The sequence below is a fragment of the Vanessa atalanta genome, chromosome 13, assembly GCF_905147765.1.
Source record: "Vanessa atalanta chromosome 13, ilVanAtal1.2, whole genome shotgun sequence".
NCBI lineage: Eukaryota > Metazoa > Arthropoda > Insecta > Lepidoptera > Nymphalidae > Vanessa > Vanessa atalanta.
Genome location: NC_061883.1, coordinates 835,153 through 852,312, shown reverse-complemented (window position 1 = coordinate 852,312; position 17,160 = coordinate 835,153). Strand labels below are relative to the sequence as shown.

At 35.5% G+C, this 17,160-nt stretch overlaps 3 protein-coding genes across 3 annotated transcripts in view; 1 reads left to right on the top strand and 2 right to left on the bottom strand.

The window, feature by feature from the left end:
* Nucleotides 1-4,190, top strand: part of LOC125068289 (transforming growth factor beta-1-induced transcript 1 protein) — a 28,166-nt gene extending 23,976 nt beyond the window's left edge. Inside the window, exons 4-6 of the mRNA XM_047677394.1 lie at nt 2,937-3,032; nt 3,513-3,647; nt 4,014-4,190. Of these exons, the coding sequence (XP_047533350.1) occupies nt 2,937-3,032; nt 3,513-3,647; nt 4,014-4,088 (306 nt within the window). The 3' untranslated portion in view covers nt 4,089-4,190. The remainder of the gene's footprint in view (nt 1-2,936; nt 3,033-3,512; nt 3,648-4,013) is intronic.
* LOC125068286 overlaps nt 1-11,953 on the bottom strand; it is a 52,434-nt gene extending 40,481 nt beyond the window's left edge. Inside the window, exons 1-7 of the mRNA XM_047677390.1 lie at nt 11,928-11,953; nt 10,714-10,803; nt 8,445-8,529; nt 7,841-7,928; nt 7,134-7,211; nt 6,419-6,479; nt 5,662-6,069 (exon numbers count right to left, since the gene is read on the bottom strand). Of these exons, the coding sequence (XP_047533346.1) occupies nt 5,662-6,069; nt 6,419-6,479; nt 7,134-7,211; nt 7,841-7,928; nt 8,445-8,529; nt 10,714-10,746 (753 nt within the window). The 5' untranslated portion in view covers nt 10,747-10,803; nt 11,928-11,953. The remainder of the gene's footprint in view (nt 1-5,661; nt 6,070-6,418; nt 6,480-7,133; nt 7,212-7,840; nt 7,929-8,444; nt 8,530-10,713; nt 10,804-11,927) is intronic.
* Nucleotides 11,954-12,091: 138 nt separating this feature from the next.
* Nucleotides 12,092-16,206, bottom strand: LOC125068316. Its single transcript, XM_047677421.1, has 8 exons — nt 16,027-16,206; nt 15,816-15,942; nt 15,330-15,430; nt 14,537-14,666; nt 13,848-13,967; nt 13,150-13,255; nt 12,548-12,671; nt 12,092-12,226 (listed from the first exon to the last, which is right to left on the bottom strand). Exons 1-8 carry the CDS (start codon nt 16,090-16,092, stop codon nt 12,092-12,094), a joined length of 909 nt encoding a protein of 302 aa, XP_047533377.1. The 5' UTR covers nt 16,093-16,206.
* Nucleotides 16,207-17,160: the final 954 nt, after the last annotated feature.

The window sequence follows — 17,160 nt, the reverse complement described above, 5'->3', positions numbered from 1 at the left end:
CCTTACTCTATGAGCTAAACTGCGTCCAAGGCAGAAAGCATGCAATTTGGAATTGTTACCATCAACGCTTGAACGAGAACGTTCTTCATCATAATTAAATATTTATACAAATAACATAAAATTAAACTAAACGTTCGCCACAACGTAATTAGCTATTAACATAAAAAAACAATGATGACCCGACCTTGTACCGACACAACGGTCGGAAGAAACCACCGGTGAGTCAGCGAGAGGTGTCTACATAGAATGGATAGTTAAAAAAAAATAAAACATTACACGAAGCACTTGTAATCGATTGACGCATTTGTAGGTCTATTTGAATTTGTACATATAATTAAACTATTAGATTTCTCTCAGAGTAGAGAAATAACATGGTACGTTATTGTCAAGGCCGTTGTTAGCAAATGTGTGATACTTTCCTTGAGCGTACTTTGAATTATTATAAATACTCATCTAGGTATATATGTAATTGACGTACAAACGACTACATCGTCAGAGTCAGCCTAGAGTTTTATAAATTGACTATGTTATGTATGTATGTTATTTTTTATACTATACTATATCTTAGATGTGTTAAGAGTGTGAACTCGTTAAGTAATGAGATGTCAATGTTCTAATTTTAACTATGACTAACGGAAAATACGATTTTGAATTCGACTAGCATATGTAATTCTTGACGCCCATATATGGCTGGGATCGGGCCCTAAAAATCTGTGAGTCAAATCGACCTTACACTGATTTCTATGCGTCTGCGCCGAAGAGTGACGTCATACGCTCCCACGGTTACCGGAACAACAATCATCACATTACATATATTTATATATTATGACTTCGTAACAGGTAGAGTTAAATATTTCAAACGATAATTACTTATTTAAGTAAATATACAAGTTAAATACCACTCATAACGAGATCTCCGAATCTAAGACTAATCGATTTGAAATTTCACATAGGGATTCTTTTGACGACGTAGGCGATCTTTAATGAGGTAAATTTTGGAAATGCTAACTTAAAGGGAATTTAAAGAGGTAACTTTGTATAAACTCGCACAGAGTCAGGACGGACATTTAGTATAGTGATAGATACAAATATTAATATATTTCTGCCCAATTTCGGTCTCGGCCAACAACTTTTATAGTAACAGTAATCCCTTTCTATTCTAGCTCTGTAACAATTCCATGGGATAGCAGACTGACACAACAAGACAGAGATTAAAATGTATAAACAATAGTACTAAAAGAACTTAAAAAACTTCACAATCGACCGTCATGTATGAGGCGAGAATAACAGGATTACATAAAACGTCCAGTAAAACTTACGATTCCAAATTTAAAAATAAATTGTAAATTGATTTTAATGTCCTAATGGATACAATAATTAGTATTTTTTATTATTATTACTAGAACATTAACAATTGTAGCCAATTATCATATCTCTAAAAGTAACGGCAAAACATTCGCGAGTTCATCTCTAGTCGTATAATTTCCTACCTCGTGGTGATTTAGTTTTACTATTAATAATTAATTTATACTCGGTGGTAGCGTTTTGTGCAAGCACATCTTGGTATTTACCAACTACTCAACATATATTTGAATGAATGAGCCAGTGTACTACAGGCACAAGAGACGTAAGATCGCAGTTCCAAAGTTTGATGGCGCATTGATGACGACCTCGATTGTTCGACCACGGGGTCGAGTAGTGTGTACACCGGTTTTCATGGGTACACCACTCCGAGGTCCCGGGTTCGATTCCCGGTCGAGTCTATGTAGAAATAATTCATTAGTTTTCTATGTTATCTTGGGTCCGTAAGAAATGGTTAAAATTTTAATATCATACTGCACTAATATCTATATTGCACTATGGGCAGTGATGGCCACTTACCATCAGGAGGCCCATAAAAAATATGCTTCCACGTTTAATAGACGGCAAAAACTATAATAAGGCTATATCAGTACTTAACTATGCCACCGCTATTATTATTCCAATGTTCACGATATTTACCTTTTCAAATACTATTATATCTAAATATTATCCAATATATTTTCAAATGACAAATCTTTCACGGCCGAAACATAGCCGGTAGTTTCAAGTATGTTTTAATGCTATATAGCATCATGTATATACTACAAAGACAAGTAGAATGATGTCATCTCAGAAACAATAGCGCTATTTGTGGATTGCGTGCTCCTTAGCATTACTAACGCCATTATCTCACGGGACCGGAATTTTGATTCCGGGATAATATTATAAGGAACTGAGGAAGTGTATCCTATAGGTAGCTATATCCTCATCATAAAAAAACACCTAACATTTATTATCAATTATAGTATTTATTTATTTTATTGGACAACATCACATACATTACTCTGATCCCAATGTAAGTAGCTAAAGCACTTGTGTTATGGAAAATCAGAAGTAACTACAGTACCACATATACCCAGACCCAAGACAACATAGAATACTAATGAACTTTTTCTACATCGACTCGTCCAGGAATCGAACCCCGGACCTCGGAGTGGCGTACTCGACCACGGAGGTCGTCGAGTTATTTAATATTTTTCTAATATTATAAATGCAAAAGTTTGTGTAGATGGATGTTTGTTACCCCAGAACGGATTCGAATCCTTTTTTTATAATATAGTTTCGCGGATGGGAAAATCGGCCACCTAACGGTAAATTTCACCATCGTCCAAAGATATTAGCGCAGTAAAAAATATTACATCGCCAATGCGCCACCAACCTTGGGAGCTAAGATGTATGTCCCTGTAGTTACAAAGCAAGTGTGCTTTGTAATTTTAAACATTATAGTCTGAAATAGCTCATAGGTTACTTTTAACCCTAGCACCTGTAGCCTATGCCCCCTTTCCCTCATACGAGCGGAAACTAGTAGTCATCATAATCTATACATTTAGTAATTTTAACAATTTTTTTTTCAGCGCGTGATCCAAGCTCTGGGCGTGTCGTGGCACGCGCATCACTTCGTCTGCGGAGGATGCAGGAAAGAGCTGGGAGGGGGCGGATTTATGGAACAGGTAATTGGGCATATTGTTTAACTACTTCAAGTGACACTGAATGTAATATTTAAGAATTATTCTACTATAGACAAAAATGGACAGCTATATTCTAGCAGTAATGTGATGACAATTTGTATTAATTAGTCCATAATCCATCACTGCTGTTTTCTTCAGTGGAGGCATTAGACACGACGTCAACATAATCGACAGCGACATTTTTTAATTTGGTTTTTGATGGCATATATTACGTCCGTCTAAGTGCAATTGGGCCATCTGATAGTAAGTGGTCACCACTGGCTATACACATACATTGGCGCCGTATGAAATTTTAACAATTTCTTAAAGAATAAATGCGCCAAGAACCTCGGCAACTGAGACTTTATGTGCCTTGTGTCTGTAGCTGTACATTCTCACTCGATCTTCAAACCAGAACATAAAAATCCTATTTATCGCTACTTACCATCAAGCGGTAGTTATTAATGTATGGTCTCGCCCCAGGCCGGTCGCCCGTACTGCTCGTCATGTTACGCGGACAAGTTCGCCGCTCGCTGCGCGGGCTGCGGCACGCCGATCGTGGACAAAGCCATCATCGCGCTGGATGCCAAATGGCATCGCGACTGCTTCACTTGCAATGTGAGTATCGGACGTTTTGCGAAAGCGAGAGAGAGAAAAATAGACAGAGTAAAAATAAGAATAGAGTAGAAGATTCGTGGTGACCTAATCGCTTGACGGCAAAAATTGTAATGTAATTGTAATTATTTGATTTTATTTGATACTACTAAACCGCTGGGGTTTAAACGGGTACAATTTTATATTGAAAAAAATTATATGATATAAATAATTTTGACTCAATTCCAGTTAGGAATATTGTAGCTTTCTACAAATGAAAAATATACATATGTCATAATTAGTTCCGAAGATCCTCAACAAACAAAGAAACCTTTACCTCTTTATAATATTAGGTAGTAGAGAAGTAACAGCGATCTTTTCTGTTTCCAGAAATGCCGGAACCCCGTCACCGATTCCACATTCTCGGTGCTGGACAACAAACCGCTCTGCGGCAAATGCGCATAAAATGCTCGAAAATACATCTTACTATTTATTTAAACCACCCAACGACAAAGTCCAAAGTGCACGCACAATACACATAAAATCATCAATATTTAAAATCGTACACCCTTATTTATTAAAATAAATTTTTTTATATTTTGATAAGAACATTTCGATAAATATATCGCAACAAAATTTCTAATATATAAAATATATTTTTTTATATAAAATTTCGCATTCCAATTCAATTTGTCAATTTCGAAACATGTGCATAAAAATTTCATGGAGCTCCTTAGTCAGGACCGGACACTAGACACTCAAGGCTAGTACCCATGTTACAAAATTGGGATGAAAAAAAGTCTATATCTTTGCGCTATCAAAAACTATTTACTAATCTTCCAAAAAATATATCTACTATGATTGAGACCATTTATTCAATAACTGTGTATCCACTTTCGATATTTCAGAAAATTTAGATAATAGGGCTGATTTTTTTCCTGTACCCAGTGGCAACGATAAGATTGAACTCGTCACAGTCCTTAGTGATTTGACAATTAAACATGAGATTAATGTTACAATTTACGTAGAATATATACTGTTTTTATAATCAAAATAACTGATGGCGGGTATCCTTATTCAATGTAGCTTTGTTTATTGTATGAATTGAATTGACAATGTATAAACATAAGTTCAGACGAAATATTCGCTTCTTTATCTCGGTAGGCGATAAGTTTTAAATTATATTCGATATGTTAAACATGTATTAATATAAACGGAGCTTAGCTTGAAACACAAAGACATTGTAAATAATTTTAGTATATAATTATCGCTAGGCCGCGCTTTTTGGGCTTAAAAACTTGTTATTCTTAAATTAAATCTGTTTACAATTTTTATACGCTTTCGCGAAACTTTATTTCAATAAAACATTTGTTTTTTTTATTATTAAATGTTGGTATTTTTATTTAAATAAAGAATCATTACTAAAACATCCAATCCAGACTGTATAATGTCCAAAAATTTCATACTTTGGTTATAAATCGGAAATCTTTTCAACAATTATCGTTCTATTCACTCACTCTTTAAAAAACGTCTGATAAAATGGCAACACATGCATTAAATTAGGAAAGGCTAACACAAATAAGGATTAAGTTACCATGAGACAAACTCACTCATCAAATCCAAATCAACACGATACTTTATAAATAAAGAGAAACAACGACGCAAATAGAAGAATCAGCCCTACAGCCATTTGAATGTAACAAAATTCAGAGTCCATATACTGAACAGTCATATAAAAAAAAAAAAACAATTGTAATGCAGATTTTGAGTTACTTTCGTATTTATTCACATAAAAGTTATACACAATCGAATGGGTTAAATACGAAAGTAACTCAAACCACTGAACCGAACTTAAACGAAAAAATTTGGTATGAAGCAATTTTAAACCTAAATGGACATAGGGACTTTTTCCCTAACACATGATGACCCCTAAAACGTGAGCGAAACCGCGAAAACAACTCAAATATAAAAGAAAACATTAAGAAAATCAAAAATCAACCATCAACCTTACCAAAAAACCAAAACTTATACAACTTACCTTATTTCTATCCTTCTCACATCTCTTCTCTGTTTCATTTGTTTTTTCATCTCTCGCAACTTGCTCTTCGGAATTAGCATTGACATCTAAACTCCAAGCCATTTCTTTCTCATCCCTTTTCACATCTCTTATCTCTGTCTTATTGACAACGCTCGTAGAATCATTTGTGAGAATGTTTCTCGAAGGTTCTGTTGTATTTTCAGATTCCCTTGAATTGCTTTCTCTCTTTGGTCTTGGACTATTTATAATCTTCTTATAAGTAACGTTTCTGGGCGAACTATACATCAGTGGCTTGTTATTGTTCTGAAGTGTTTTTCTGGGTGATGTTGCTTTACGTGATCTAGAGGTTTTGGGACTCTTGGGTGTTGAGAGCGGACTCCCGTCCGGACTCATGTGATTCGACGTACACTGAAATTATTTAACATGTTGAAATGCTTTATCGTGTACATGTTGGTAGGGTTTTGTGCAAACTGTGCACCAGGGTAGGTAAAAAGATACAATCCTCTGATATGTGATTCAATAAAAGTTTTTGAATAAAGTATACTTAAATTTAATTTACATATATGGGTTGCAATAAACATAAATAATTTGTGTGAAAGACGATATGGTTAGAAAGAATGTTACTTGTGAGTTGACGTCCGACAGAGAAGTATGGAAGAAGAAGACATGCTGCGCCGACCCCGAGTAAAATTGGGATAAGGGCAGGAGGATGATGGGTTGCAATAAACAATTAAAATATAATAATGAAATAACATACGGGCTGACTCTCCACGAGTGTGCGTATTTGTGTGTCCACGACGGGCATCATCCGCCGAACGCTGTTGTCACAAATTTATACATCGTTAATATTGCTGCAGACAAACGTATACACCATGAACAGTATCATAGCGTAATAGGGCAATGATTAAGGGCCGTCTAGCGATGTAAAACATAGCAGGATTGATCCTTACCTGGTCTATTTCCGTTCCCACTCCTCGTCGTAAATAGGAACATTAGTATTTATAAAGGGACGTAAATAAACTATAGAGACAAATTATTTAAAAAAAAAAATATTAATATTATATTTAAAGACTAGCTACCTGTACCGACTTCATAGGGATATAATAAGAATCTAAAAACAATTTTTAGATTTATGAAAAAAATATATAATTCTAATGGAAAAAGCTTCATGCTCTATGTTTATAGATTTGTTATACTATGTACTTGAAACTGTTCCTGATTTATATTGCTAAATTATTATATTTTACTTAGCAAGTTTCGATAAAAACCTCATTGACATACAAAACGTCATTTATTTCCGAATCCACAATAAACACCAGAGATTATTCAAGATCTCGACCAACGACGTCACGTCGATTCAAGGTCGAGCTGTTTGATCATCTCAACTACTCCTGCCATCGAAATCGACTCGAATGATTTGTTTACACCATAATTTATATAGTTACTCGTAATGAAATAAATGTACACCCGACCTCGGCGTTTTCTTCAGAGCCTTCGCGAGTGCAGCCTGCTCCCCGGCGGCCGCCTCGCCTCTCCTCGGCGCTCGCGAGCTGAACAACAACGGATGTCAGCCGCGCGTGTCGCGGTTGGGCAAACCGAGGTTTCGAATCGTTATTAGGCCATCTCGTTCTGTCGTGTTGGATTGACATATCGGACTACGACAGAGACGGTACAGAGAGGCTGTATTGAGGCATGAGGATGAAGTTGTCGATAGCGCCTTTTTAGTGGCAGATGTCGACGGACGTGCAAATGGGCCTGACGGCTGATGGACACCGCTGCCCATAGACATGGGGTCACATGAAATTTTACCCATTTCTTATATAACCTATACGCAATTAATTATGGAAACTGAGATATTGCGTCTGCAGTTACACTGGCTCACTCGCCCTTCAAAACGGAACACAATAATATTGAGTATTGTTATTTGGTGGCAGAATATCTGACTAATGGCGGTACCCAGACTAGCTTACTCCTACCAACAAATAAATAGTATCAAAGTAAGTAATTTCAGCATTATATCTAAAACCTGTAATGCATTGTATTTAACAACTAAAAAATAAGTTGTATGATCAAAGCAAAATATTTCGAATAATTCGCTTTTATTAAAATAATTATTTATTTAAATAAAAACCAACTATTCGAAATCATGTACATACCTGTGCTGGTATAAGATACGTACCTCGTGTTTTCCTTTGAGTTGGAAGACTTCGGGACGAGACCGGCTCGAGTGTCCATCGAGTACATCGAAAGACGAGATTCTATCGAAACTATAAAAACGATCACTTTATGTACCTATCCTATGATAAATAAACAATTATATTATGTTTTAATCAAAATTTTTATTTATACAATCCAATAGGCTCTTTATTATATAATAGGCAATTTTCTAGTGAGAAGTACTTTTAATAGAATCATAAATGAAAACTATTAATCATTAACTCTCAATCAAAGAACATTTTTGTGCAAAACGTAGACCACATTTTGTCAGTTGTCAATCATTTAAATAATAACATTTATTTGTGCTAAATCGGTATATGCTTAACATATTTATATGTAACTTTAAACCTCTGGATCGATATCGTTAATTTTTTTTAATGTATTTAATTGTTCCCTGGATGGTTTGGATAGCAAATCGCACGGAATATGTAAATCTAAGGTTTGTATATCTACTCCTCCTGCCATTGAAATATACTTCAATACTATACTCATTAATGTGCTTCTATGAGCCTACTTGAACAAATAATACTTAGATTTTTGGTTTTAAGAATACATAAGAAACTTACACGATTCGCTCCCAGTTTTAGACCAAGTGCCTATAGATTTCTTCTTCCCTTTCAATTTGCTGAGTTTTCTCGACGACGAAGCGCTCTGAAATAAATAAAACATTTAAAATAATCACCGTAACTACAAGTACAAGGGAAATAGCATCTTAGTTTTCAATGTTTGGTTGATATTTCAATAAGCTATCGATTCTTAAAAAAAATGATATACAATGATGTTCTTCTAATCAAATTTGGCAGACATTCCTAAGAGAGGTTACCCAACTGTGCAGGATATATTAAATCATGAATGCGCAAGTATGTATTATCTTTTTCTACTAGAGTATGTAAGCTGTATATGCTTTTCCCTTACATATGGAAACAGCTTTTTTTGTTTTCTTCTTCCACATATCATAATTGTTTTACTTTTGGATTTAAATCTTCTTCCTTCTGCCAATCCCTGAATGTACTTTTCTTTTCTGACCACCACTTATATATTATATATCCTTTCCCTTTCTTCAATTCTAATACGCTCTGCTATATCATTCCAAGATTCATTCACACTCCGATCTTCCATATCGCCCATTTCATTCATTTTACTAACCACTCTCTTTTGTAACTCTTTCGCACACTCCTCTTTTTCTATCACACGTTTGATCTTTGGAGGAGGGAGCAAGGTTGGTTAAAGTTACAGTGACAATATCTATGGAGGACGGCTTTTTTTTTATTTTTTATTTTTATGTCAAAAGGTGGCAAACGAGCAGGAGGCTCACCTGATGGAAAGTGACTACCACCGCCCATGGACATCTGCAACACCGGGGGGCTTGCAGGTGCGTTGCCGGCCTTTCAGGAAAGAGTACGCTCTTTTCTTGAAGGTTCCCAAGTCGTATCGGTTCGGAAAAACCGCCGGCGAAAGCTGGTTCCACAGTGTGGTTGTGCGAGGCAGAAAATGTCTTAAAAATCGCGCTGCTGTGTGACCACCAATCATCGGAATGCTCACATTCCACGTTGCCTACCCGATAATTAGATGGTAATAAGGATATAAATAAATACCGGGTGGCCCAGAGCCGATGTAGTTTTTTTAAAAACTACATCATGCAGATGGCCTTCATTATATTCAATGCATTGTTGCAAGCGTTGCGTGAAGTTTTTATATGCGCGTCTTCGGAGGTTCTCATCAATAGCGGCAACTTCGTAACAATGGCTTGCTTTAATTCTTGAGTATTCGCGATCCGCTTTTTGAAAATACGGTCTTTCAGATATCCCCACAAAAAAAGTGCGGCACAGTAAGGTGAGGAGACCGAGCTGGCCAAGCGATGTCACCGAAACGAGAAATCACAGACCTGAACATTCGACGAGCTACTGCCATATTTCTCGCAGTGTGGGCTTTTGCTCCATCCTGTTGGAAATAAAAGGTTTTTAGGGCCAAGCTGTCGCAAAGCGTTCAACGTAGCCTTCCAACATATACACATAGCGTTCGGAAGTAACAGTGACTGTTTGTTTATTGTCATTTTCAAAGAAATACAGGCCCACAATTCCGAAAACACGTACTCCACAGCAAACCGTCACTTTAGGAGAGTGCAAAGGCATTTCATGCAGTTCTTTCGGGTTCACTGGTGACCAATATCGCATGTTCTGTTTGTTAACGTAGCCAGAAATATGGAATTGTGCTTCGTCGGTCATTAACAAATTATTCACAATGTCTGGATTTCCCCGAATCATATCGCTCATGGCGGTGCAGAAAGCAATTCTTGTTTCCTTGTCTCGCTCGGTTATTTCTTGCACACATTGCAGTTTGTAAGGGTGAAATCTTATCTCTTTAAGCATTCGACATAAACTTGTTCTATTCACGCCTGAAATGAGAGATTGCTGGCGTGCCGAGCGGCGAGGACTTCGTTGAAAAGCCTCTCGCACTGTCTGCATATTCTCTGGCGTCCGGACTGTACGTGGAGCTCCATGCTTCACGTCTAACACACTGCCAGATTCTTCAAATTTCCTTACCCAAGCCAATATGCTATTCCGAAGTGGTACGTGACCATGTCAAACATCGAAATGCCGTCAAAACCGACACAGCGTTTTCGTCACTTAATTTGTCTTGTAATAACTACGAACACAGAAAACACGCTATTGTATGGTCCAACGCTCCAAGGCGACTGAACAGTGAAGGCACTATCAAATAGCATACTACCCGCTACCATTCCTCTTCCTGCCCCGACCAGACGCGGCGCGGGTACGGTATTCATATTTGAAATGTGTCAGTCGGCTCTGGGCCACCTGTATAACAGAAACTTACTGAACTCTCGATACTGTTGAAATATTCGGTCATCCGTCGAGAGTAGTTTTCGAGCACCTCGTCCAACTTGTCACACGTCGCTTGTATCTCCTAAACAGAATAATTCAGTATGTTAAATAATTCTAAAGCTTCTTGACCAACTACAGACAAGAGACTTCGTACTAGAGACTTAGCTGAAGCTGGTTGTTAGTAAAACAATTTCTTTATTTTATTGGTAACAGATGGAGTTAATAGTTCTTTAAATAGCGCTTTAATTATGTTTAGTTATAATTTTAAGTCTATCGTCATTCGTCGTCACAAAAATAAAATCAAAAAAATCACAAATCCTACTCGTAGCAGTGTCCTGGAATAAAATGATATGTATAAGACATTGGGAGATTTATTGGTTTTTATTTTAAAGCCTTCTATTGCAAGTTTATTGTATGTCCATGTAGGAATAAAAACTCTTTATACGGATTGTTTATAAGCAATAATAATGCTAACTAATTATATTATTATGTTGCAAGTGAAACGAGAATGTAACTATGAGTGAGAGAGAGGGAGAATGATATGTGTGACAGAAAAAAATTAAAAGATAATTTATATTTTTAATCGGTTTTTATTGTAGATATAAACTAGGAGGAATAGTTTTACACTATTTTTTTAGGTTTCTGTAAGCGATAAAGCTTGATTGATTTTTTTTTGGGAATGTTTCGAAAACGTTTGAAGTGTTTCTTTATAAACGTATCGGAGGCTGACGTATTGTTTTGTAAGTGGACCATTCATTACAAATGAAGTCTTTAATAAGTAGGCGTAATCATATTTGGAACAATACATATTGGGAATAGACACACTACTAGAGATAGTTTTACGATTAGAGAGGAAGATATAACAGAAAATATTAAGAGCCCTTATGCCGGATTAGCCGTTTACTCGACATTTTTGAAAGGGATTGTGAGCCAAATATTTACCAGCTACTCAAACAAAAAATACTGTACAAAAATTTAGTCTTTTTCTTTTTATAGAACGTATAGAAAAAATCTAAATAAACATTACTGATATTTGACAAATTAATTTGTTAAAAATGCATGTCTTCAAAGATGACTAGATTTCAGTATAAATTGAACGCACTACCTATAAAAATGGGTTGCAAGTTACTTTTGTAAACAATACATAGACGAAATCGGCTTCTCTATAATGTACTATATATACAGCAGGCCCAGCGGAGCGGCTACCTGCGCCTCGCCCGCCGCCGCGCGCCGCACCAGCGCCGCCAGCGCGCGCAGCCCGCCGCCCGCGCCGCCCGCGCCGCCCGCGCCGCCCGCGCACTTGCGGAACATCTGCCGACACACTCAGAGCTCTGGCACACGTGCTCGTCGAGCGCGTGCCATGGTTACGGCTACGGCTTTCGAGTGCGTACCTGCAGCGCGGCGAGCAGGCCGTGCAGCAGCGCGCAGAGGCGCGAGCGGTGCGCGCGCGCGTGCGTGTGTCGCGCCGCCGCGCCCGCGCGCGCCTGCCGCTCCAGCTCCGCCAGCTGCGGGCACGGGCCGAGTCGGCACACACAGTATAACGAGCTGGCTGAAACTGCTTTACTCGCGCGAAATTTATAAAACATAAGCTTCCGACCCCCGTTTTACCCGCTGGGGGTGGAGTTTCGTAAAATCCGTTCTTAATTTGTACATTCGTACACCTAAATAAGGGACCTGCCGGCCAAATTTCAAGTTTTTGGGTGTTATAATTTTAGAGATTTCGTGATTAATTTGGGAGCCGTATTTCACTTTTATATATTTATATTTAAAACGAGTAAGCTTCCTCTGTTTTTTGATTAAAATATTAGCAGTACTGATGACGTCACCTGTCGCTGCAGCGGGTACACGTGCACGCGACTGAACCGCGAACTGAACTCAACGGAGCGTTTCATCATTTTCGGTACATCCACTGGATCCATGCTCCTGAAGTCTTCTTTTTCCAAAAACTCACTGAAAATAAACATTTTATTGTGTAACATATTTTATACAAATGGTAACATTTTTGTTTACTAAAACAGAAAGGCAAAATGTTACATAAATTATCATAACATTAGCAGCCCGTAAATGTCCCACTGCTGGGATAAAGGCCTCCTCTCCCTTTGAGAAGAAGGTTTGGAGCATATTCCACCACGCTGCTCCAATGCGGGTTGGCGGAATACACATGTGGCAAAATTTCGTTGAAATTAGACACATGCAGGTTTCCTCACGATGTTTTCCTTCATCACCGAGCACGAGATGAATTATAAACACAAATTAAGCACATGAAAATTCAGTGTTGCCTGCTTGGGTTTGAACCCGAAATCATCGGTTAAGATGCACGCGTTCTAACCACTGGGCCATCTCGGCTCAATTATTTTCATATTATCATAACAATAGCACAAAATAAAATAAAAATATTAATCAAATTTAATTGAAAAAGACAACTTACAGAATACTAACGAGTTCCTCATTGATTTTAATCTTCAATTCCTTGATCTTAGCGCTGTAGATATTGCTTTCTATCATATCAGTCACATTCTCATCTGAAGACTTACCTTTAACACAAAAAAGGGTCATAACTATTAAGACAAAGATATATATATATTGGCAAAATTACGTCTCGAATATAAACAATGTATAAAAAAATTCTTAAATAAATTCAAATATTCATTATCTTAAAAAAGTTTTACAAATATTTTTCGTTGTTACAATTACACATAGACAAAGTAAACATTTTCTATTAATTATACAATTTTATTTCCCTATAAGAGTTGTATTATAAAGATTATAATTATTAAATATAGTTTATTTGTATGTGTCAATAATAATATCTTATTTACATACCTTATACCTATTAGTAAGGCACTTTATAATTAAAATAATGTCAAAGTAAACATACTTTAACTTTATTAATAAATGCCTAGCTACCTACATCATTCTATAATGTTCATGATTGATTGGAAAATTAAGCTGCATGGTTTAAAAGCAACATATTGTGCAGGACAAACACTTATCACACTTATCGCTGTCCTAGTCCCGGGTACCTTAACAAGGATGGATATATACTACTGACTGCCACTGTCTGCTACAGTGAATATATTCAAAACAAACCCAAAATCTTTAGTAAGCATTTGCTACAATACTCACAGGATATTTTATCTGAACTTTGATGTTTTGAGACTGGCAATTGAGTATCATCTTCTACTTGTCTCTCTCGCACTGTGCATGGACTTCCAATGGAATCATTAAGCACTTCATCTTCTGGTCCTGAAATGGGAGATATAAACAAAATACAGTATAAGTTACACATACTTCATACAATTGATGTATAAATATTCTGAAAAGGAAGGCAAACATGCATATGGTTCATGTTATGGCAAGTAGTCAGTTGTGGTTGAAAAGACAATCTTGGTTGCCTTTATATCATCAATGGATTTTCAGCCATGGGAAACTGCAATATTATTAAATTGGTGCCTGTAATCAGACTGGCTTTCTTAAACATCCAATGTCAAACATAACAATACAAAGTACTGTGTAGCTATTATTTCATATAACAACAAGTTATCATGCCCATAAGGACCACCTGATGGTACATGGTCATCACCACCCAGAAATTATTGCTGTAAGAAATATAAATCAATCTGTACATCATCCATGTACCACTAATTTAGAAAAATAGGCTACTAGTGCTTGAAGTTATACTGGTTCACTAACCTTTCAAACCGAAACAGTACAATACTAAGAACTATTTGTGGTGGAAGAATATCTGATGAGTGTGTGATAATTACCAATAGTTGCCCAACACCCTACAACCAAGTAAAAATCATAATACTTACCAGACACATCATCGTCTTTATCATCATCAAATATGTTTAACATTCCACATTCCTTCTCAATATCTTCAGTAAATGTCACCACATGCTGATTGTTCACTTCTTTGTCATCAGTCACTTCAATCTCGTCAGCCTTTTATTAAGAAAATATTAGATTAGTTTGCTAACAAGTTTCTAATGATGTTGATCATGTAGATCAGTAGCTTATTAGCAATAAAAGAGAAAGTACAAGTCTCTTGCTTACTCTATCAATGTTTAAGTGTCGAACTGTCTACCATGGATGGAAAATTATAATTTAATATTCCTATGTTCTCATTTTAAAGGCTTGTAGTAGAGCGATAAAGAATTGACTATATTTCACAAGCACAAGGATCTCACATTTCTTACAATGACTGTTTAAGACAGGTGGTTAGTGGTACATCTGTCTAAATTAATTTTACTATTATTTATGATTATAGGTATACGTAAAATACAGTGACTGTTTAAGACAGTTGGTACATCCGTCTAAATTAATTTTACTATTATTTATTATAGGTATACGTAAAGCAATAATATAATCTTTAGAAAAGAATTTAATAATAATCTTGTTATTGTTAGTGATGTGATTTTCACATATTTAAAATCAGTCACTCGATAAGGATCCCCTGGACCAATGGTTGCGCTTCATGCAATATTTATCTTGAATATATATTATTTACAGATATATGTTTGCATATATTACCTAATAAAAAACATCTAACACCTATATTTGTGTGTGTGTGTGTGTGTGTATTATAAATATGTACTTAATAGCAACCTCAACTTCTTCAATTTCTTGTTTCATTTTCTGCAGTTCCACATCTAATAGTTCCTTTATACATGACTCGGGTAATTGATCTATGAACTGATATGGATCATCTGAAATTATAAACATACATGACTAGAAATACATTAAACAAATCTAATGTTTAAAAGTCTAAACTGATCACTTTAAATTGAATATTAGTCCCTAACTTGCCTCTTACAGCGCTCATGGGAGTGATATTTGAATTCCACACTCCAACGGGAACTTTCTGTTGTTATTTTGTTAATTTAAAGTGCTCACCTCAAATTTGAATGTTTAGGAGATGTTTTTAAAAATTTGATTATTTATTCATTTTTATTACTTTATTATATATTCAAAGATATTTGTGACAAAAAGTTATTGAAATATCAGTAAAATATTGTAGGTTTTATATCTGCGCGCTTATCGTTTGCCTCGTTTAACCTTAGTATAAAATGAATTAATAATAAATAAACCCACCTCGACTAATATTACGAACAATGTCTTCTTCTTTAACGAATTCTTCCCAAATTTTCATTTCTTGCTGTTTAAGACGTTCTCTTCTTGTTGTTTTCCAAGTTCTCTCTAATTCCTCACTTTCAACGTACTGTAGACATAATACATGTTACTAATATACATTGTGTTAATGTAGACTTACTATGAATAAACTAAAACATAATATTCATCTTACTTTTAAATCTACCACATCGACTTTCGTATCTGGCATAAAAGAAAATCCTCTAACGCATGTTTCCATGATAGCTTGTAAATAATATTAAACGATCGTATCTAAAGATATTTTCAATAAACAAATGTAATTTTTGTACAATATAATTAAATAAATGACATAACTTTTTCTGTTTATGTTTAGAGATCGAATTTTGAAATTTTACTATAATGACATTACTCACAGTCCGGATGTAAACAATATGACTCGATTCCGTTTACTAAGTTTGTAGCGTGTTTCTTAAAAATTATATAAAATAATAAGATATAATTATAATTAAAAAAATACATAAACCGAATGCTATTATATTTAAAAATATTTAGTTAATCTATTTTTATTAAATAGTTAAAATATTTTTATGAGTGTAATCACATTATCAAATATGCTATCTTATTCCCCATTTAATTGTAAGTTTACAAGTATCCGAACGTCTAAAAAAAATTGCTAGGCAACTTATTGGCAGCAAACTTAAAATCAAAGTTCCCAGTTCGTAATCTGTAATGTTAAATAAAATTTAAGAATTTGTACCAACGAATAAAAATTTTATCAAAAACTGTTCAAACTTCCTTTAAATTAATTAGTAGAGCAATTAAAAAACATTTTTTGTTCCTAGATTAATCGGTCGCTCTTTATAGATACGAGCGACATAGATAATTATTATAATTATATGCCGTACCATCGGATTCAATTGACCTAATACACTTTCAACATGCTATGCAGCAGTCGACCGTTAGTCGGCATGACAGCACCTTTGCCGACATCAAAACAACATACACGACACTTTCCTCAGTGGAGCCGTACTGCAATCCTAACTATCACGAATGGCACTGAAGATAATGATCGAGAGGTATTCTTGAAAACTTTTTTGATGTTGACTTATAATTTCTTAATATTTATACCTACTATTAAAAAAAAAAAAAAAGAAATGAGACACTGTTCCGATCATTTGATCTTAAAAAAATCGGAAGTAAAAAAGCCAAGCAGAATAACTATTTTTAATTATTTTTTTTACCACTGTCCATATTTTTTAAGATTTTTTGTTTGAATTAAATGATTTCAAAAATATAGCTGTACTAAAACAAGGTAATCTAATATAAT